The sequence below is a fragment of the Passer montanus genome, unplaced genomic scaffold, assembly GCF_014805655.1.
Source record: "Passer montanus isolate IOZ18808 unplaced genomic scaffold, ASM1480565v1 scaffold61, whole genome shotgun sequence".
NCBI classification, from domain to species: domain Eukaryota; kingdom Metazoa; phylum Chordata; class Aves; order Passeriformes; family Passeridae; genus Passer; species Passer montanus.
Window position 1 is genome coordinate 2,888,153 of NW_024371149.1, and position 22,252 is coordinate 2,910,404.

Genomic DNA, 22,252 nt, shown 5'->3' on the forward strand with positions numbered 1-22,252 from the left:
CACAGCCTAGTCAGTGTCTCACTAAAGAGGGCACAGCTTGCTAAGATACACCGGGACTCACTGAGAAGCAAAATAAGGACTGCAAGAACCCAGGCCTAATCTGGGCACTGACTGGAGTTTGGCTGGAGCCTGAAGCAAAAGAACATTTGTGTTTTTACAGAAGATGAAACTTGTGCTTTATGTTGTTACTGCTGTCTTCTCTCTCCGTAACTTGGGCTCATTTGTAGGTCAAACTGCCACTTGGAGCAAACAGAACTCAGGTGTGCCTCTGAAAGGCCCTTCGGAGCCCAGCGCTGCCACAACCCTGCTCCTCCAGCACAGCAGGACAGGAAGGAAAGGAAGGACAGGAAGGAAAAGGACGCCCTTTTCCTTCTGCCGTAACATGAAATGCAGCTTGGTTCCTAGCTTGGAGCAGGGGAGGATGGGCACATCACTCATTGCATTTCTGGCAGAATCATGCACAAATGTTTTTATGAGGTGTCACAGGTTTCATGCTAAACAACAGTCACATCAGGTTATTGTTCTGTACAGATTCAGTATTACAAACTTCCCTGCAATCCTAAAAAAACCCACCCAGGAATCTTTTTTGAAGTGCCATTAGGATACAGAAGTCTTATCTGTTTAACTGCCAAAAATACCCCACAAACCCCTAACATCAGGAAATATTTTGAATCAAAAAACTCTGGAAGGGGTCTTTGTAATTGGACTTTTAACAAAGTTGCAAAATCCAGCAAAATTGGAGGTTAATGTTATCAGTCTCTTTCTGGAGCTTCCATTTGCACAACAGAGAGATTCCTTAGTGGACAGTCACCTCTTGAATTGTTGTACTCCACATGAGCTTCATTCTCCACTCTCCTTCACAGTATTTATGAATTGCTATTCCCTACATTGTCTGAAGACCCTTCTTCAGTGTTACTGTAAGCAAACTTGCTGCCTGCTGTTGTCTCCTCTTCTTTCCTTCTGCCCATTTCTTTTTAGGGCTATTAACCTCCAATTAGAGTACTTGAGAATCTATCAGTGATCAAGAGACACAGACTCAGTTTTGATGACTACATGTAGCAGAGTGAGGGGGGAAAGAAGTGAATTTTTAATATTTAAATTGAATCCTTATTTGGAAAGCACTGCCTCTTTCAAATCAATCTTGCATTCTGTGGCATTAGAACTTGAAAAGAACCTTTTGATAAACTAATGACACTATTAGAAAAAAACAGAACTGTTACCAAATTGGCTGTCAGTATTTTGTCCAAGTCAAATGATTTCTATGAGCAGTCCAGTGAGTACCTATCCTATCCTAGTATCAAACTTCAGTACAATTTTGACAGCAATATGAATTTAGTATTTGGGAACTGTTTCCATGTAATTTTACCAGAAATTTTACCAGTAATTTTATCAGAATCTGTCACAGATCAGTGACAAAAGAAAAAGCAAACCTCTTATAGGTAGCTGAAAACTTAAGACCACAGCTATAAACCTACAACACAACACCTACATCACCTACAACTGTTGGTTCTCCAGAAATTATTTGAAGTATATGCACTTATAGCAAATTCCCACAGCATGTGCCAATTATATTTTGTCAGCATTACTTACTTCCATACTGAAGCAAGACCTCATAACACCATCACACCTGTGCTCAGGAATACTGTCACAGTGCTAACAGAGACAATGAGCCATTATTTTTCATATCAAATCAATCACGCATTTGTCATGTTTCAAATATTTTATTTTAGTATTTTTAAATATGTTTAACACAACGAAGATATAAAACAATATATTAATTCAATCTGAGTTTAGAATCAAAACAATATTTACTTATTTACAGTATTCTACACTTCACTGGCATATCTTCTAGCCATTAGATAACACTATTTCTCAGTCAGGACAAAACTGAAGTAACAGTTCCATGTGAAAAGCCATGTTTCTACAACCTTATTATGTTAAGTACCATGTACAAGTTTGTGGTTTCTCAAATTTGACAAAATTTCTCCTGTTTTTACAAAACTGAACTGAAAGAGCAAAACTAAGTTACAGTCAGTCTTTCTAACTACACAGTCAGGGCCAATAGGTCAGGTTATTGTGCTCCACATTTATCACTTCAGTTCTTACACACTTATTACAAACTGGCTTTTAAAATGTGCATGTCACTGAATTATGTACATAATACTCACTGCAAATCTGTTAGGGCACAAGTGGTAAGTCTGCAGGATACTGCTGTATGGAAAGTTCAGTGTTCACAATACCATAGTGTTTGAGGAGTTGTGAGGGCTTTTTTGTGGTTTTCTTCATATAATGAATGAGACATCAGTAGGTTCACTCCAAAGAACTTTTTCTCCCCCAGGAATACTGTTTCAATTAGAATAGTGACAAGGTCAAATTCAGCTCAGAAATATTTTGTATTTTAGAATTTTATAAACCAGCGGTCTATCAATTAACCCTTATTGTTGAAGTCTAATGCACCAAATAATTCAAAGGGTAAGCTGTCTCACTGCTAGGACTTCTGTCAAATATACTTCTGCCTTGAAAAGACTATGGTGGTAGTTGAAGTTACAGGTCAGATTTCTAAAAAGATATCCATGGTTATTAACAAAAAAACAAAATGGTACTGTCTGTAGATTACTGCAAATTCTCCCTAACTCTTCAGTAGGAACTACATGGACATGATGAAAAACTATCACAGTTGTTTTGCATTTTTGTTACACTCCAGGTCCATAAAATCTACTGTTTGGGGTTTTTTTTCCATGACTGATGTTTGAAAACCAAATGGGCCTTCATACATCAGAACACTAACAGTAATGGACAAGTATAACACTAAGCATGCAGGCAATGGTTAAAAAGCAAGGAGGTGTTAATTGCTGCAGAAGACTTTTACTGGTGTCTGAGCCCAGCTTTTTCCTCTCTTTTTGGCACTACACAAGATACATCTGTATAGAAAAGATTATAGGAACCTGTGCTTTTATCCTCCTTAGAGGGTTTCAGTAATTCTAAATTATGTGATTTAACATGCTTGCATCAAAAATAACTTTTTTCCCCCAAATAATTTAACTGACCCTTGCTTCTTAAAGCAGGTAATTATCAAGGTTTTATTTAGTTTTTTGGGTTTTGACAGATTTCTTCTTTCAGAACCCAGTTAAGTAGAAATTTCTTTGAAATTCTACTGGAATGTTTTCTTCTGCAGTAGATAGGAGGGGAGAAAATCAAAAAGAAAGTGACATTACCTATTCCCATTACTGTAGCAGGATACACACAGTATGCACTAGGCCTTAGCCAAAAAAAATGTTTAAACTAAAATGGTAACACTCACTGAAGTCAAGAGTATTTAGTAATTTGCTTGAAGTTAAGCATACAAGTCAAGTAGTGCACTTAGGGGATCCAATTCTTGCTAGTCTTGGACATTTAAATACTTCAGGCCTATCTGCATTTCTGTACTGACACTTTGTGTTACCATGTTTGCCACATGGACATGAACTTGCATAAATGGAAATTTTCTATAGCATTGTTCAAGATCAGTTGGAGAACCTTGCTTAAAGATCCTTTCATAAGTTTTTGTCAGTGTAATCAGAATTTGTTAAAAACCACATCTATGAAGGTCTAATTCTGTGCAGGTGTAATGTCATAACACACTTTAGGGATCTTTCATAAATGAAAAACTAAAGGCAAAAAGTTTAGGAAAGCTATTATAAGAAATTGTGTCATAAGGTAGAAAAAAAAAAAAAACACAAGAAAAAGGATGGGGGAAGAGCCTGTGTGTCTATCACTTGCAGGTATGTGCATACATATCCCCAAACTTATTAGGAAGAGCTCAACCCTATTGCCAAGACTCAAATATTACTAAAAAATATTACTAAATCTGCTAAGCTAGCAAAAAAATGTGACCCTCCCCTTCTTTTGTATATATGGTTACTAATTTCAGACTTCGCTACTTGATTCATTTGTGCACTTTGTAGTACTAATGTTGTTGAGACACTTGCACTTGCTGGCATTACACAGTAATTAATTCATTATTCTGGGTTCAGATTATGTGAGTACCCACACAGACCACAGAAAACAACTCAGCACAAAAGAGGTGCAGCATGTTAAAGGATGGGTATGTGGTGGCATGTGAACATAAAGATATCCCTGAACATACTAAGCATTAAATTCAAGGCCCAAGGTGCTCTGCTGCCTTTACTTAAAAGTGCTTGTCAGCAACAGAAGCAGCAAAATGCTTTCAAAACACTGACTCCAAAGGAGGTACAAAATGTTAAGCCTATCAGTTACCTGCAACTTTTTTCCATCTAATTAACAATAAAGCTCACATTCCCAACTTTACAGACTAACCTGTGCTCTCTTGCAAGCAAGATCACATTTTTCTGTCTTCTATCAACTTCAATCTTTCCTCTTGCACGTTTACAGACAGACACAATGAACTTCCAAAATGGCAGAGGACAATTACCCTGATAATGCTTCAATCCACTCCCATGCTAACAAAACCAACCATTCTATATTATTTATCCTGGACTTAGGTATCTAGCATCAAGGGAAACAGCACAAAACAAAAAGCTTCTTTTAAAAAACAATGATAGACAAGGCTGATTTAAAACACAATTTACTTAACAGAATTTAAAAATTAAATTAGAACAAAGAATCCTTACGTTTCAATGTATATGAACTTCACTACAAAAAAAAAAATTGAAATGACAGCTTTACTTTCTGTAAACATTGTTACAATGGGCTGTACTTGAAAATTCTCCTGCATGTCTAAGTTGCAGAACAGTATTTCAGTTTAGATGCAGTTATGCCAGTTACTACTCAAATGGTTATTTTCATAATCAACAGCTTTGCAGGTTTAATTGCATACCTCTCCATATAACTCAGATTACAATCCCTGCATATCCTGAGAACAGATGTTTCCTAGAGTTTAGAAAAACAGCATTCATAACTGTGTGCATTGCAAAGGCAAATATAAGTTAACAAATAGAGCTTTTTCATTATAAAGTCTCAAGAGGAATGTTCAAATTGCCTTTCTGAAATCAGAAAGTTAAGAGCAGCAAATGGCAAATCTTTAAATCTTTCAGAATATTTTCTCTTTTTTTTTAAGTGTAAGCATACTCCCCCAATTTGGATGGCAGAAGCCATCAGGCTATGGCAGATTGAACAATATATTATTAAACCTGCAATTTTGCTAAAAAATTGGAATGTTACAAATATAAAAATCTCTGTAATAGTGCAGTGTACATGTGCTCATTAAAGTTGGCAGAGATACTCCAAGATGCATAATTCTTCTGTGGAATAGGAACTAAATTAACTTACAAAAGTAATATACTATGAAGAGTGTAACGTAGTCAAGTTAGTACAATCCAGGTTTATAAAAGGAACACAATATATATCAAGGAGTAGCCCACAGTAGGTTACAAGCCCCCAAACACAAAACCTTGCCAATTCCAAGTGGATTCATTTCTATGCACACACAAGTACATAGTGCCCATTAAGTCAGCTGGTACCAAGCTGGGAATTATTTGTGTAACTTTCTGAAGCTGACTTACACTACATTTGCACATGTGAAGTTGCAATAACCAAATTAAAAGGTCTATGCCATTTTTATGATTTTGTACCTTGTACCTATCAGTTTTCACTTAGCACAAATCTAATTTCAAGGCTCTACAGACAACATTAGTATTGTCCCCTTACAATCCACTGCCTAAGAGATCACCAACCCTTGTGTGACCCTGGTCATGCATTATGGACTGAGAGTGTTGGTTTGAAGTTTTGGGGGATGTTTTGTTGTGGGTTATAGTTTGGTTTTTATCAGCAAGCAAAACTCAGCTGTTTATGGTATCTTTCAAGGTAGTACATGAGCAACTTAAATTAAGAACTAGCCTCTTTCCAGAGCTGTTAGAAAAACATATACTGTGTGTTTATATATATAACCAAATATACTGTGCATATATATATCCAGAGATATTCACCATATTGTTGACACCAGAGTGCTAAAACATACATCAACATGAGCACTATTTCCAATACTCACTATTATTACTATTCCTGAAAGAGTTACTACATGCATTTTTCCCATCCATTTACAGGACAGTAAGATACACAAAGACAACTGTTCTGTTTTGCCAACATTAAAGAACTGCTCCTGAAAAGCATGCATGAGTTTGGTATAAAGTAATTAAGATCACACAAAAGTTACTTTGTGGCTTTAAACTCACTAAAGCTAAGTTTACTTTCAGTGGATGTTCCACTTACTGTAACTCATTTAAACACAAAAGGGAAAACTTTCAAGTGCTAGAACAACCATACAGACAACTGATAGACTAGACTAAATAAGTTCTCATTTAAAAAAATATCATCACTGCAAAACCACAAGGCAGACTTTCATTTTTGGCAACCTGTATGCAGACCATTTATATTGTCATGACTTGTAATTTAACAATTATGAGACCCTCTCAGCATGGAACTATACTGCTTTTTCATTATGACACAGACCTCCTCAATCTTTAAATATACACAGTTTGTTTTAAAAATTACATTTATGACTGCTTTCAAAGAAAGGCTTTATAAAGTTTTAATTTTTTTGTCAGTATATGTAAAAGCTGGCACTCAGGTAACAAAGATTATCTGGACCTGTAAAGGGTGTGTTATATTTAATACATATTTCAGATTAATGTTCCATAAACATTCACACAGAACCTTACCAAGGGTGACAGTATTCTGGTTTATATTCGTGCTTCACTGATAGCATTTATCCCTCCCTGCACTGTTTTCTGTTTTCACAAGGAGAAAACAAAACACATCCCTGTAAAGTATGGAAACCCCATTTTATGCCTAAGAATCCAAGAAACAAGGCAAGAAGGAGATCATGGAGTGAAAAATGTTACTTGACTTCCCCCTTGTAGCTAGCCTTGTAGGATCTTAGTCATAGTGCTTCATAAAAATCTTAACTGACCCACACAGTCTTCAACCAATTAACCTTTTTAGTATAGTAGGTTTTGAGAAGGGCCAGCAATATTCATTGGGAACAGTACCATTAACATTGCATTCAAAAAAAGAAAACATTGGAAACCATATCCTTGCCCTCCTGCTCTGATGATATGCTCTAGTATTAGCCAATGTATGGTAATACAAAAAGAGCCTTGTCGTGATGTAAAAGGCAATGAAGACATCTATAGAATAATGTTCGTGTGCAGCCAAAATGAAGAAGATTCCAAAGAGGTTCAGGACCCAGGACAAGGTGTGCAAGAAGTTCCAGCTCCTTGGCGTATCTAGGAGAAAACAGAACGTGATTAACCTGGATGGTCTCAAAATGCAGGCCTAGACATTCCAAGTTTTTATATAGTTTTTTCAACCAAAAATGAGATGAAGTTACTCTCTTCATTTGAAAATGTTGTATACAGGTCCAATAAATCCAACAAAAGCAACCACACAAGTTACATGTGTCTATCAGTTCATGACTTCATTTAAAAATGCACTTCTGGATTAACAGCACCCTACAAATCACAATTCTTTGTTCTGCCAACTTCTTTTAATGAAAATCATGTCTTTCCTATGTTACAAGGAGAAGATGTAATGAAAGCTACATTACTATGACTGCAGTCATTACATCATAGCTGAACTCTAATTATCTTTGCTTGCTATAACACATATCAAATCACTGTTGGTGTTTACAGAAGGGTTCTGCTGTTTCATGTGATTGCAGCCATTACATCATAGCTGAACTCAAACTACTTATCTTTGCTTGCTATAACATGTATCAAATCACTGTTGGTGTTTACAGAAGGGTTCTGCTGTTTCATATATTCTCACTTGCTATGGGGTTTGGTGTTTGGCTTTATGGATTATTCTAAATGTATGGAAACCTCGCCAGGTGTTTTGGCTGACAGGAGTCAGTGGCAGATACCTAGGGAAGGGAATAGTAACAGACAATCCTAAGTATCTTCCCAAGTGTTCCTCCCGTAGCAAGCCAGGAAGCCTGTCTAATTTCTTGGCTCACATGCTCATTGAAAAGTGCCTTATTCATCCCCCCAAGCAAGGAGGTGATGTTCCAGTCCTCGCTGGGACTTGGCTGTCACAAACCTGAGAAAGAGAACAGCAATCTGAAATTGTATTTGTTTGCTTAAATGTTACACTTTGAACTTTTTGAGAAGGTCAAGGAGCAGATACTCATAATACTTAAGGACATTCACATGTTTACACTCTCACACCTCTGTACCTACTCTTAAGGACATTTGAGTATTGACACTGTGTACTCACATTCTGTGACAAAGAAGTTGAGCATAGTCAGGACGACAGTGTGGCCACTGAACATATAATCTCCACATGTATGCACTCCAGTCAGAGTCATTCCAAAGCCACTCCATATTGCAAATGCCCGCTGGAGTTTGGCCCAAACATTGCCATACAACTGAAAAACAGTGATATTACCCTTTACTAAGTTCCAACTCCACTGCCCAAACAGTATATCCCCAAAGTTAGCTGTATTGCACTGTGTTTGTTTAATACCATTTATCTTGCTGTGTCTTTTATTAAAATGCAGGTTAGCACACCTTTGGATTTCACTGTGGCAATGAGTCACATTAGTAACTACAATTACTAATTGTACTCATCATACCTTTTATGAATACTGAAATTTAGAGCAAGTATTTTGTTCCAAGTGATTTACCCACAGAGCCTGTCACCTTTTTTCAATGTGTTCAGTCTCCCAAATGTATCATTATCAAGTTTTCCATTTGTTCAGCTCAAACCTCTCCTAACTAAAAGTTAGGATGGAACCATAAAATCCCACATTCTAAGAATATCCCTTATGAGAAGGAGTCAAATAGTAATAGTTTGCTGGGGGTTTTCCAAAACCATGCAACCAACAAGACAAAGAAACGATTACTTCCCTTTCAGTCTTTCTTCGTGAAGTTAGTAGCTTAAGTGCACACACCTCTATCTCCGCTTTACAGTGTGAAACATTCTGAACACCCTTCCCCAAATAACCATACACTCTCCAGAGTGGCAAGTGCTTCTAAGACCCCTAGAGATGTCTGCCTGCCTAAGTTAATTAATGCAGAGACAAGGAAACAGGAGAGAAACATGATGTTCTTAAAAAGCACACATCTAACACTATGGTTGCAACAATCTTAATCATGTCTTAAGTATTTTTTTTTTACAAAAGGAAACAGGAAAAATAATCTAAAGTACTTGAAGTTTTTACCTTTCCAGTACACTGCAAGTGCTGTCCTGGCACAGAGAGTGAGGTAACAAACATTGTAATGCAGCGTAATAGAAACACTGTCCCCATGAGGCTGCACAGCCTGCGCAGCAGTATGGATCTGGGAAAAGTACACAGGAACTGACATCAGGGAAGTTATGATGAAAACATTTCACCTCACCCCAACTTAATCCCATTAGGTCCTGTAATCATCTCTACAAGTTTCACAACAATTTTTTTTTTCCAATATAGTAGTACTGTAAAAATATGGTTCCACATGACAGGGTGAGACATTGTAGCAAGCTTACTGTCACCAAAAGGTACAGCTCCACTTCTGCAGCTACTCTTGTGCTAGCTTTGGCACTCATACCTTCTGTTGGCAAACTGATAAAAATCAATGAACCAGTGAAAATTTAACTTGAAATATGCATGCACACAAAAGCATTTTCTATCCCTCTGTGAAAGCAAATTGCCTGGCTGGCTCAGACACCCTGTGGTAATTCATTCTTGTGGCACTTTCTTATATACAAAGCTGTTATAGCATGAGTGTATATACTGACAACTCTCTGAAATACCTATCCTTTGAAGGAAATCACTTATAAATATGGTAGAAAAGTAAATTCAGATTACTCCTTTGAAAGATTCACAAGCCATCATTCTTGATTAAATCCTCCCTAATCCATTTTAACAAAGACATACTAGGAGTTGACAAGATTCTTATGGATTGAACTTCTTAAACAATCATAATCAATTCTTGTTATGGTCTTTTCTCTGCATCAAAGTACGAGTTAATTTGGATTTTATAAAATCTACCTGTGTTTGTGAAGCAGAAGAACCAAGAGCCAAATGTAGCAAAGAATTACACCACATACTTCAGTCATAGCAAAAGCCCATGGTATCCTAGGGACGCTAAAAAAAAAAAAAGACAAAGCAAAAAGTTAATACAAAGGCTTAATTTTTTTCTTAGTCTTGGTATTGAAAATAAGGGCATGTGAGGTTCCAACCTCAAAACTAATTTGCATTCATCTGACAATAGTATAAACTACAGCCAAAAATACTTTTGTTAGACTGAATGAAATAGAATTTGAAATATATTCAGTTATGTTATCTCCTTCCTAATAATGTGCTTCCAGTTTACACAGAATTCACTAAGGGAAAATCTCTTAGTATGCTCTCTTAATTCACACGTGAAAATAACAGGATGTGTTTCTCCACTATTGTTTCACAACAACCTTTTTCATTCTGACAAAAACTTGCATCATGTCAATTATGCTGCTTATGCTTGCAAGAATGCCATGTCAATGCAATGAATTAAATGCTGCAAGGCCAAAAACATTAAACACTTGTAATGAAGCAGAACTGCACAGAATAGTATCAGGGAAAATAAAAATTGTTTCCTAAACTTCAGTAATAATCACTACATGAAAACATTTCAGCCTTCCCTGTCAAAAGATCTAAGACCTTCTTGCACTTATAAGGCACCAGTAACAAATTCCACTCTTCACTCACCTAAATACAGTAATACAGATTTCAAGAAAGGCTGCTCCTCATAGTTTTGTGCTCCCTCTGATACAAAGGGGTAGCAAAGCACTGCTCAAACACAAGCTTTGTAGTAATCCCCTGTTCATTGCTCCCTGAGCTGCTGCTTTCTGGCCTCTCCATCCTCCTGTGCACTGAATACCACGGGAGCACCCTGGGAACAAAATCCAGTAATGCCACAGCTCCTGTTCTCTCTCCCTCTTCCACTCTGCTGGGTGTGGTCTGTCCTTGATGAGTTATATTTGCATTTACGGGGGATTCTGCACACTGACTCAAAAGATTAGAGTCTTACTGACTTCTTGAAAGCCAATAATGAAAATGGAAATTACTGGCAGCAACAGAAAGATCACAAAGACTGAACTTTATAACAGTTTAGCTCATCTTTCAAAACTCTCTAGGCAGTTAAGTTCTCCACAGTGTAAATGTTCTTTCTCAAAGGGAACATTTATCCTCTGTTAAACCTGTTGTCAATGACTAGAATTTGACCTTTGCCATTGTGTCTCTTCTTTGCCTGAAGTGAAATATTTTCTTTAAAAAAATGAACAGGTACTGCATAAGCCACAACAGTGGTTTAATAACCTGTTAAAAGAGATGTTGGTCTTTTCATTCAACTTCAGAGTTTCCCTAGACCACTTCAGCAAGCTGACAGTGGGAAGACAGTAAAAATACAGTACCAATGCTGTTCCCTTTTAATTTCCTTGCTCACAGACCAAAATATTCCTTCATTTGAAGGTTTTTTTTTTAATATCAAGACACATTAAGCTTCATGGCAGAAACTGGATTTCAGAAAATGCATATGGCTGCATATCTATGCCAGCTGTCCATCATGCTTTTACCATAATGAGAGGATGGACGAAGTAATTACGGTGTTGTAATGAGTTTAAGATGTAAAACTAAATATAAACTAGATAGAACAATAGCTCAATTTATTTTCCCCTAAAACCAAATCTCTGCATCTAACTGATCCACATTTCCATCTTAGCAGAAGGACTTACTAGACTTTTATTATTATTTTGCAGAGGCATTTTCTAGAGCACATGAAACTTTCTTCTAGAGCACATGAAACTTTAAAAACAGAAATAAGACAGCCTATATTTTAACCATCCCATTACTATTTTGTTTAGAAAGAAAATTTCTTACCTATCTAGAAATATGTCTGGCAGAGGTGGATATGTTTGCATGTCAGGTACTCGCTCGTGTACTATCACCATGACAAATGATGTAAAGCCAAACACTATGAAGACATACACACAACTTAAAACTGTCTTCCAGTACTCTGGGTCCAGTCTTCGTGTGGCATGTTTGTTTTTTCCATTTGCATATTGATACTGATCACCATTCAAGTCAGTAATTGGTCCATCATAGTCCCGAGGTACTTCACCATTACAAAACCAGTCTGCCCCCTGTGGTGAACCAGCTGGGCACACTGTGCCAGCATGACTGTCACTGGTGTAGCCCAGCTCCTCCAGGACGTCAATGTGCTGCTTCTGCAGTTTGCGTATGGACAACATCAGCCTCTTGATATCCCCCAAGATTTTGATTTCCAGAGGAGGAGATCGCAAGTCATATTCAGTAAGTGTCAGCAGGGTAATTCCATCTAGCCTGTGTCTGTTGCACAAAAGATCCACATATTCACAGAAGCCTTCTTCCTTCAGCCACTTGGCCACGTTCTTGGTAGTCCAACGGCGAATGCACAGCTGGTTACTGCCTGCCATGCTGCCCCTTATCCGCCAGTCACAGCGACCTGCACAGCCCAGAGAGACAACACCAGGTTTAACACACATCACTGAAATGCCAGGGTCTCTAGTGCCATTTTAGATCTTAATTAGCCCAAGACATTTTACATAAGAAATAGCTAAAAAACAGACCTAATTTCTAAGGTAAGTAATACAAAAATGCTTTCTTCTCATTCAAGAAAAACTAAATTAAGATTATCTCATTTGCTCCTAAATAGAAATATAAAGTTTCCAAGAAGCAGAATATTTCCTAGATGTATCCAGTATACTGTTCTAATTTTGTTGTAAATAAATAAATAAATAAATTCCACTTTGTTAATTACATGAGGCAATGAAAATCAAATACTACTCTTTAAATACCAGCTTAATCATTAGACTTTTCCACTGTTTGCAGTTCATCAACTACACAAGGAAGTATAGCCAGCAAACACACAAAACTGAATTAAAGCTGAAATAATACATTTCCACACAGTCCAACATATCCCACTGTTTTAAAATACATACTGAAGTTTTGATGACATGACATTCCCCCACTCCTTCCAAGTAAACCTAAATCTAGATATCTGCAACAGTATTGTGCTGAAGTATGCTAGCTGTATGATGATGGTACAACCATCCTGTTTGTTTGTTTGATCTCAATAATTAAGATAGATACTTACTTAATTGTGAATCCTTTAAAATACTCAGCTTTCAAAAATAACATTACTAGAAATGAAGTACTGGTTTAAGCTTCAAAGCATTTTTTAAAATTGATGTGGTAGTAGACAGCATAGTAACACACCAAAACCAGAAGAGAGGTATTCTCTTCATACAAATTTCTCAATAATTGTGTTCCTGACTCTAGAATATTGCCTGAAGGAAGGAGAGACAGCTCAGCAACATTTTAGTCACATGGTGGTGACAAGTCACCAGAACAACAACCAAGGAAAAAGTTAACCACAGGACACTACGTGGAACATGACAGAACTCTGAAAGGCTACCAGTGAAGTAAAAGTACTGAAACGTTTATGCAATATTGAAGACCCACAGCAGCAGAGAATGGATTTATGCATAATTTATATTTGGTGGCTCATGTACAGCTACCATCTAAGAAACAGCTACAATTTCACAGCTCTTTTGTACTCGAAAAAACAGTCTAATTAACAAAAATGCTTCAATCATGCCAACCAAATCTCAGAAAATACAAGGCACTACAATACACTACTGCCACATACATCATTCAAGGCTTTCAGAATGAAAGCAAAGAAACAGTGTATTTAATCTATTATTTAGCTGCTGTCTATAGTAAACTGGTACTCAAACCCATCATGAATATTTAGCACAGTTCTGCATCTTTTTCAGGGGCACAGCTCTTCCAAAACCAGAACATCTTTCCTTCTCACTTCTTTTTTAAGGAGATACAGTACCTATTGTGCTCTTAATATAATTACTGGATGCAAGTTTTTCTTCAGGCTTTCATCCAACAGAACCACAAACTATTTTATACTATATCAGAGAAGATTCAATTTGCCAAATGAGATTTCCCAGCAGTGCAGAAGAATTATTTTGAAGAAAAATTATCCCAAATCACACCCTTCTAAAATAATTAAGGGCATGATACTTCTGAAGATATTCTCAGGAGTTGATTGTATATTAACAACATGCATTTAATTCATTGCTAAAATTTCTCAATACCTCATATACAGTCAATAAGTACATAAGCTTTAATACCTTAAGTAATTGCCAAAACAAACAAACAAAAAAACTACTAGAGTGTCTGCATATGCTATATCTTTCCTTCTCCATATGAAACAGCATTTTCTCATTTTTATGTTACCTTACTATTTTTTAAAGTGTAGCTCAAAAATAACTGTAATAATTATTTTGGTCACACGGCTAATAAAATAAATTATGACATTTAATTCAATTAAATGTCCCGGCCCACTCCCCCTGCAGTGGGATGGAGGGGAGAGCTATAAAAGGTAAACCCAAGGGGTTGAGATAGGAACAGTTTAATAATGGTAATAAAGTAAAATACAGTAATAATAGCACTGGAAATAACAAAAAGAGAGAAGAACAACACCCAAGAAATACAAGTGATGCACATTACAACTGCTCAGCACCTGCTGACCTTTGTCCAGCCAGTTTCCCAGCAGTGGTCAGCCCCTCCTGGCCAACCTCCCCCCTCCATTTATATACCAAGCAGGGCATTCCATGGTATGGAATGTTCCTTGGGCCAGGTTCAGGTCAGCTGTCCTGGCTGTGTCTCTACCAGCTTCTTCTGCCCCTCCTCACTGGCAGAGCAGGGGAAACCAAAAACTCCTTGACTTAGGGTCAGCACCACTGAGCAACATCTAAAACATGAATGTATTATCAACATTGTTCTTATACTAATCCAAAACAACCAGTAAAAATAAACAAACTTGAGTTGCCTATCTGAACTTCCAGCTTTCTTTACTCAGAAATACAGATTAAATACTGAAAAAAAAAGAAGTTGTTAATCACAGTGAGTTTCCTAACATAGTAATCATCATGGATTTTCTAAAAGAAGTGAATGTAAACTCACAACCACAAATACACTCAACTTACTGACACTGTCTTCTAACCAAAGCAACTTCTGAGGACAAAGGCAGGAAACTGTCCCTAACCTAAGAGAATTCTATTCATTTGTTACAAGTCAAGTAGCCTAACAGCAGCCTAGTCTTCCTTCATCTGGCATTGCTGGAATAAATATCAACCCTACCAAAGGTGCAATAAAAGAAATATTACAACTCTGAATCAGCACATCCATCAAAGGTCACTATGGGCTGGACCTGGGAGAAAGTCTACATTAACCTCAAGATGCAGCTGATAGGACGTGCTCTGTTTTCAAACACTGCCAATAAGAAGACACTTAACCAACTGGAAAAGACAAAGAAATGACCACAAAACACAAATTTAAAACATTACACAGAGCAGGTCGCTAATTTAGTCTCAACAGCAACAGTTAAACTCACTTTTCAATGCCAAAGCAACTTCTTAAACCCAGAAACTGCCTTCCCTTTCAGTCTACTCAATTGGTGACACTTGTGTGGTTTAAAGGGTAAAATGCACTTTCCGTAATAATCCTAACACAGTATAGAGCCCTGTGTGCAACTGCTCCTGTTCCTTTTTGAAGCTGAAAAATGCTGCATAACTTTTACACCACCACACTGCTATGTAAGAATAATGCAGCAGAGGCCAAGTCCCCTAGATAAATGCACCTGTCTTCTGAAAGGAAACAGCTCTGGTAACTACTTTGCCTTCCACATTACTAGTTTTATCACTAAACCAAATAATGGGTAACATTATTTCATGATGAATAACACGCATGAATAACACAAAGCAATCATAGACTTAGGCGTCAGAGGGTAAAATACACTTTTTACCTGACATCAGCAGTGTCTGCAGCTAGTCAGCTGATTATTTTCCTGGTACTGTGACTTAACACTTAGCAAGCTTGTCAACAGTATGTATTGTGTGTCCTATTTTCTTGCTTCAGCCTTTCAATTAACAGCAGGAACACAAATGCATATGAACTGCATATGTATAAGTATTTACTTTTTTAAAAGAAGAACATTACTTCATGAGCCATAAACACTCCTACAATTTGGCTGCAGCATCTTAAGAAATAAGATGCCTCTGAGAGGCTGACTATACCCTAGCTGGCAGCAAAATTTCCTAGATATACATATAGAGAAAATTAACCTCTCTCAACATGATTGTTGATGAGTCTATCATGTTCCCATCTACTGAATCACTGCCAGTCAACCATTAATTCCCTAACTTTCCCAGCTTACAGACTATTGAGGTAAAAATGTGGGAAGAAGAACCTGCTTATCACTACTCTAGCCAAGGAAAAGTAGCGTTAATATCACAGTAACATTAGGCTGCAAACTTGATTAGAGCAGAGTCATAGCTGAAGGGTTAAGCAACCTAGTTAGGTCTGCAGCAGTTAGCAGAGTGCTGACTGGTTTTGTTTATTCTAGACACACATGCAAAATCTCTATCAGCACCATTATTGCTTTATCACCTGCCCTCAGGTACCTGGGAAAGCCTTGCCCCTTGATTTTTTTCGCCCTAGGTTCAATTCCCACCATCCTGGAGAGGAATTTTAGGAGGGATGCTGAAGAACTACCAGATCTCTAGTGATTTAACCTACATTTCTGTGTGAAGGTTTCAAGCTGCAGTTTGAATACAGGCCATAGCAAGTCAGCCCCCCCCTTTGCTGGGTCTGTTGGCTTAGAGCTCATCCCACACCTCAGGGGAGAGGCTGTTCCTGCAAAGGCTGCCCATGTGGACAAGGCCCATGTTGGTGGCCTTGGTTCCCCAGCACAAAAAAGCTACACAAAAACATGTGCTGAGCCAGCCTGCAATAATGAGGCTACTGTCACACACCAACTTAGCAATGCTGTGCTGGAAAAAGAACACACAGCACTGCCTTGTTATGCAGCACAAGGCTCAGCTACTCTGCTGACTCTGACTTACATGAGAAATTTGTCACCTGTTCTTCCTGGAAACTCTAAATTCTTCAGTGCTTATTTAAAGCAAATAGCACCAAAGATTTCACTGCCATATAGCATACAGTGGCTTAGACCTTACCTTCTAAATGCCACCAGATACATGTAATACAGTAGGTATCTTGTAAACAGAAGGACAAAAAGAACACATGCAAAAACAACGCATGATTTTTCAAGTGTTTTTAAATACAATAGCTACCATACTACACATAAAATTGATCAAACACAGCACAATGCCCGCCATGGGACAAAAAATGTATTTTCCTGAAGCAAGAATACAATGATTTCAAATGCATAAATATTGCTGTAAAACTTGCATTGAGTTTTAATTAGTGACTTTGGTATCATAAGTGAGATGATCAGCAGTAGCTTAACTGTACTCAAAGGTCTTAGTGCTCTGCATGAAGGTAAGATAAGAAATCTCAAAGTAACACTAGTTTAGTATTAGGTTTTAAGCCATCAAGGAAGATGAGCTTTTTGAGAATTATTTATTGAAGTGCAGCTTGTGGATCAAATATTAGCTCTATATTCTTAGCAGTCTTTCTGTTGAGACACCTCCATGCAAGAGTGACAGCAGCTACTACAGAAAGCCCTGAAAGTTACATGTTTGTCTTAAAAACCACCATGTATAGTTACATATTGCATCAAAATGAACAGAATACATACTGCTCCCTGACTCTTACACCACTTTAAGCCAAACAGGTTGTATTATACTCAAGTGAACACTAAGAGCAGCTCAACTCATCTACTAGCCAGCTAACAAAACAAATTTTTATCCTACTGCCATAATTCAAGGCACACACAAGTGATTTTTAAACAACTGATCAAGTACTCCACCACTTATCTTAGGATGTCATTCACAGTATTTCACTACTATTTGACTAAGTTCTTGAACATTTTACATGCTAAATATCAAGTGTCGAGTACTTTTCTTCCAGTTTCAAGTAGTGTATCCCTTCTGTAACAGAATGTTGGCTGCTCTTTATCCCTATACAACTTAGAAGTAACAACTCAAGTTTCTTTCTCCCTTTTTCTTCCCACACCCTCATCTTACAATGGAAATAGGAGAAGACATGAACAAACTCTCCATGCACATGAATACCAGAACAATATCTGAAATGAAACTGTGTTTCATCTTATTCTCCAAAACCATTTACAATCTGATCTTTCTGGTCTAGTGAAAATCTAATAGCCTTCCTCATTTTAGATGCATTAAAATAAGTAAGGAATAAAAAACTTCTAAAAGGTATGTGATTATCAAACAAACATACACAATGTAATATGGTTAGTGGACCTCAACCAGCTAAGTGGGCTCAAAAGCAAGCTCTGTACAAAGGTATTACAGAACTCAAAAAATTACAATTCCTAGGCCAACCTGTATCTTAATAGTACCCTACTAAAATAAACCCCCAATCAGCCAGCAAAAACAACATCACATAGAAGAGCAAACAAGATAATTTAAAATTTTTGTGCTTTATAAATCTACAAAACATTTCCTTCACATCTAAGCAGTACTTACACAACAAAACCTTACAAAACTTTACAAAATTCCTTTCACCTGGTATAAAAATCACTTCACACTAATCCTACAGGTTAGTTTCACCTTTCTTCCACATCACAGAAAGCAAAAGGAAGAAAAAGACACAGCCACTCCTTACCTCTGATATCCAGCAAGAAGCACCCCCTACCAAACAGGAGGGGCACTTAAATGCCAGGAAATGTCTTCTGAGCTCTTGGCACTCCAGAGCACAGCATGATCAGCTGCTCTGTGGAGGTGGCACAGACACTGTGTCCAGCTGCACAAGGGAGCTCTGTGGAGACAGAGCAGACATTAGCCAAGCTGAATCTTGCCATCAAGTCATCTCAGAACACAGAATGAGCACTGCACATCAAAAAATTTTATAAAATTAATTTTGCAAACTGAAGCCTCAAATACAAAACCATGAGACCACTTCAGCTTAACACAAACGTCAACATTAACACTACCTCTCATTTGCCTCATCCATTAACTTAGGGAGCTGGAAAACCCTACCTTTTTGAAGTGTTGGGAGTTTTTTAATAGCAATCGGCAATAACTAAGTGAGTAAGACCACATAATGCATCAGTAATACAGACTTAAGAGACTTGAGTGGGTAACAGTTCCCTGGGAGTTTTTTAATAGCAATCAGCAATAACTAAGTGAGACCACATAATGCATCAGTAATACAGACTTAAGAGACTGAGTGGGTAACAGTTCCAGCTTCCTTATGCTCAGCCCCTAAACTTGCACAAACACTGTCCCCACAGGCAGACCCCACCATTTAACCCTCGAAGAGCACACATGCAAACCTGTAACAGCACTGTTCCACGCTGCCTTGTTAATAATCAAATCCTACACACTCAACAGCATCTTTATTCAACTCAGTTCAGTTTGTCCTCAGAAAACACACCAATTTTATTGAAAAAAGTAGTAAGAATATCTATTTCGACCCGGTACAACCGTTTTGTTATCTGACTGTAAGACTGACACAAAGCATCTTTTGCAGGAACGATCAGTTTGCTGCGGAGACTGACAAAGCGGGACTCAGAAAGCACACGGTCCCCTCTGCCCCCACAGCAAAGCGCACAGGGCCCGCAGGCCCCGGCCCCCGCCAGCCCCGCTCGGTGCCCGTCCCACACCTCCACACGCCTCTCCTAACGCGGCCGGCAAAGTTCATCCCGACAGCGGCAGGGCCGGGCACTGGGGCTGCCTGACCCCTTCAGCCCGAGCAGCGCCGGCCACACCGCCCCAGCGCTCACGCTCGGCGGAGATGTGCCGGGCCGGGCGGGCGCCGTAATTACGGCGGAGCGGATTCTAGCGCGGACACACAGCACGGGAGGCTCGTCTTTCCCCCGGCGGGCGAAGCTGCTCTCCTCCCGCACAGCCTCTGCGGCGGGGCAGCCCTTTCGCCCGCACCCTGGGGGTTCACGCCGCAGCGGGGGCAGCGGTGGCGGGGGGCTCCCACCTGCGGGGCGGCCCCGCGGGAAGGAGGGAGGGAGGGAAGGGTCCCCGGTACGGGCCTCCGGGTACGGGCCCCGCAGCTCGCCCCGCCTCACCTGCCGCCGAGTGGCGGTGCCGCCTTGCCGGCCCTGGGCGCTGCGGCTCCTCCGCGCCCTGCCTGCGCCTCTGCCCGTGCCTCTCCTCGGCGGCGGCGGCGGCCACCGCCACCCCCCATCCCCCGTCCGGAAACGGCGGCGGCAGCGCCGGCAGGCGGCGGCGGAAGGGGCGGGACGGGGCGGAAGGACGGGGCCCCTGCCAGGAGGTGCTCCGAGCTTGGAATCTGTGGGTCAGCTGGGATTCCCATCCTTCAGCTCAAAGCATATACTAGGACAGAATAACAGGAAACTTACAGGCCCCGTATCAGGCAGTCATTACAAAACATTTCAGTTGCAGCATTGTTCTTTACTGATGTCTGTATAAAAAGAATAAAAGCGGCTGTCAGCACTCGGCCGACAGCATTCAGTCACTTATGGACGGGATCCGAAGCACAGGTGCGAACAGCACACGCGATTTACACAGCTTCAGCAAAGCACCGTAACTTCGGGAGCTCCGTAGCCTACAGACAGTACGAGTGGAGGGGATAGAAGGAGACAGACGAACCAGAAGCAAATTGCTCCAGAAAGAAATTTATTTTGGATACCAGCTGTCTGGGGTGCCAGCTCCAGCCCTTTGCAACTGTTTGAGCAACAGTCAGGATTTGTTTTGTTGATGATGTAATTACTATGAGGTCCAAAACAAGTCCCAAGTTGTAGTTTCAGTTGAAATAAAAAGGAGGTGCCAGTGTATCCATGAAGTTCATGACACTGCCTTTTCAGAGAAAGTGGCCTTGAGATCCTTGTTCTAAAGAAAAAAGAAAAAAGAAATCTGTTGCAAAGTTTATATGCTCCTATTAGTGAAACAAGAAAATTTGCATTTCAAGATTCTTCAAAGGGAAGGCAAGTTGTCGAGTCATCAAGCAATCCTATGCAAATATGCACTCCTGTACTATCTCAATTGTAATGGACTGTCTATCTACCAGATATTCAGAAGAGAAACTGTGAAGAACATCTCTCACAAGGCGTGAGAACATCTGCTCCTTTCCACAAGCCTTGATACTGGTTCAAAGATGCTTATCTCTATGCAGTCTGTTCTGTCCCGCTTCTGTTTTTTACACTAAATGATCTGTAGTTTCCCAAAATAAGTTGCCGAAGTTGGAAGGTGTGTTCCACCGTTTTTGCCAGTTTAGCAGCATCTGCAAACTATGTAAGAATCAAGTGCAATTCCAGTCCTCACAATGTTTTTCTTCTTTGTTGTTAGGGCACTAGGTGAAAAACTGATCAATCTCAATTCATCAGTGACAAACACATACATGTAAATCTGAAAACAAAATCAAATGGACCTTGTCTTCCTGTTTATAATGGATCACTTAATAAAGCTGGTTGAAAATTGAAGTAATTTTGCTTACTCCATGTCCACATATTTATATTCAAAACCCCCTAGCATTTATCTGACAAGAAAGACGAAACTACAGGAGAGCAAGGCAAGTAAATTAAACGAGATTTTGTGCTTCTCTATTATATGCATTCTCTAGTGTATTTAACATGAATTCTTCTTCACCAGCTGCCAGTCAATCACAACTTTTTGCACACTTCCAAGTGCCAAGTCAGTACAATCTACATTACATGGCTGCATTTGCTTCTCTCTGAACAACTGTTTTAAACCAAAAATTAAAAAAAAATAAGCACAAACTAAAATTAAAAATTGCTGCAAAAACAACCATAGCAGGCTACAGAGCTGTCTTATCATGGAATAGGTCGCTGTGACAGCCTTAACACATGTCCTGAAGCTAACTCACCATTTGGGATCTCATTGTTTTTATGAGAGGCACCAGGAAACTGCTGCTTTGTTCAGAGTGCTATGGCCTTGTTGTTTTATTTTACATATAAACATGCACTAGGGTCTACCAGCTCATCAGATTCCAGGAAGGAAACAAAAATGGAAGCAGAAGTTTCCTAACCCTGTTTCCCTACGCTGTAGCAAAACCAGCAATCCACCTAAAAATTACTTTCCAAATTCAGTCTCCAGATTTTAGAAATCTGGGTCATAAAATGAGCTGTAATTAGACATGCATGTTAATCCAAGACTATCTGAAGTCTAAGGTCCTAAGGTGTGTTATTCCAGCAACAGATTTCCATGCAGAGAACCCCATGCAGGGAACCCCAGAGCTGTAGCAAAGGTGAAGACAGACAGACACATACACAGTGGAGAGCAGCCTGGGCCGGGCTGT

The 22,252-nt window shown here is 39.1% G+C and overlaps 1 protein-coding gene across 5 annotated transcripts; it reads right to left on the bottom strand.

The window, feature by feature from the left end:
• Window positions 1–1,705: 1,705 nt before the first annotated feature.
• SAMD8 (sterile alpha motif domain containing 8) lies at window positions 1,706–20,200 on the bottom strand. Of its 5 annotated transcripts, none has more exons than XM_039727436.1 (7): window positions 20,043–20,200; window positions 18,626–18,778; window positions 11,855–12,458; window positions 9,989–10,084; window positions 9,179–9,296; window positions 8,233–8,383; window positions 1,706–7,244 (listed from the first exon to the last, which is right to left on the bottom strand). In XM_039727436.1, exons 3-7 carry the CDS (start codon window positions 12,427–12,429, stop codon window positions 6,940–6,942), a joined length of 1,245 nt encoding a protein of 414 aa, XP_039583370.1. In that variant the 5' UTR covers window positions 12,430–12,458; window positions 18,626–18,778; window positions 20,043–20,200; the 3' UTR covers window positions 1,706–6,939. The 5 variants fall into 5 exon arrangements, with proteins under 5 accessions (XP_039583370.1, XP_039583371.1, XP_039583372.1 ...); XM_039727437.1 differs by having other exon boundaries at window positions 11,855–12,461; XM_039727438.1 differs by lacking the exons at window positions 18,626–18,778; window positions 20,043–20,200 and adding an exon at window positions 18,526–18,573.
• Window positions 20,201–22,252: the final 2,052 nt, after the last annotated feature.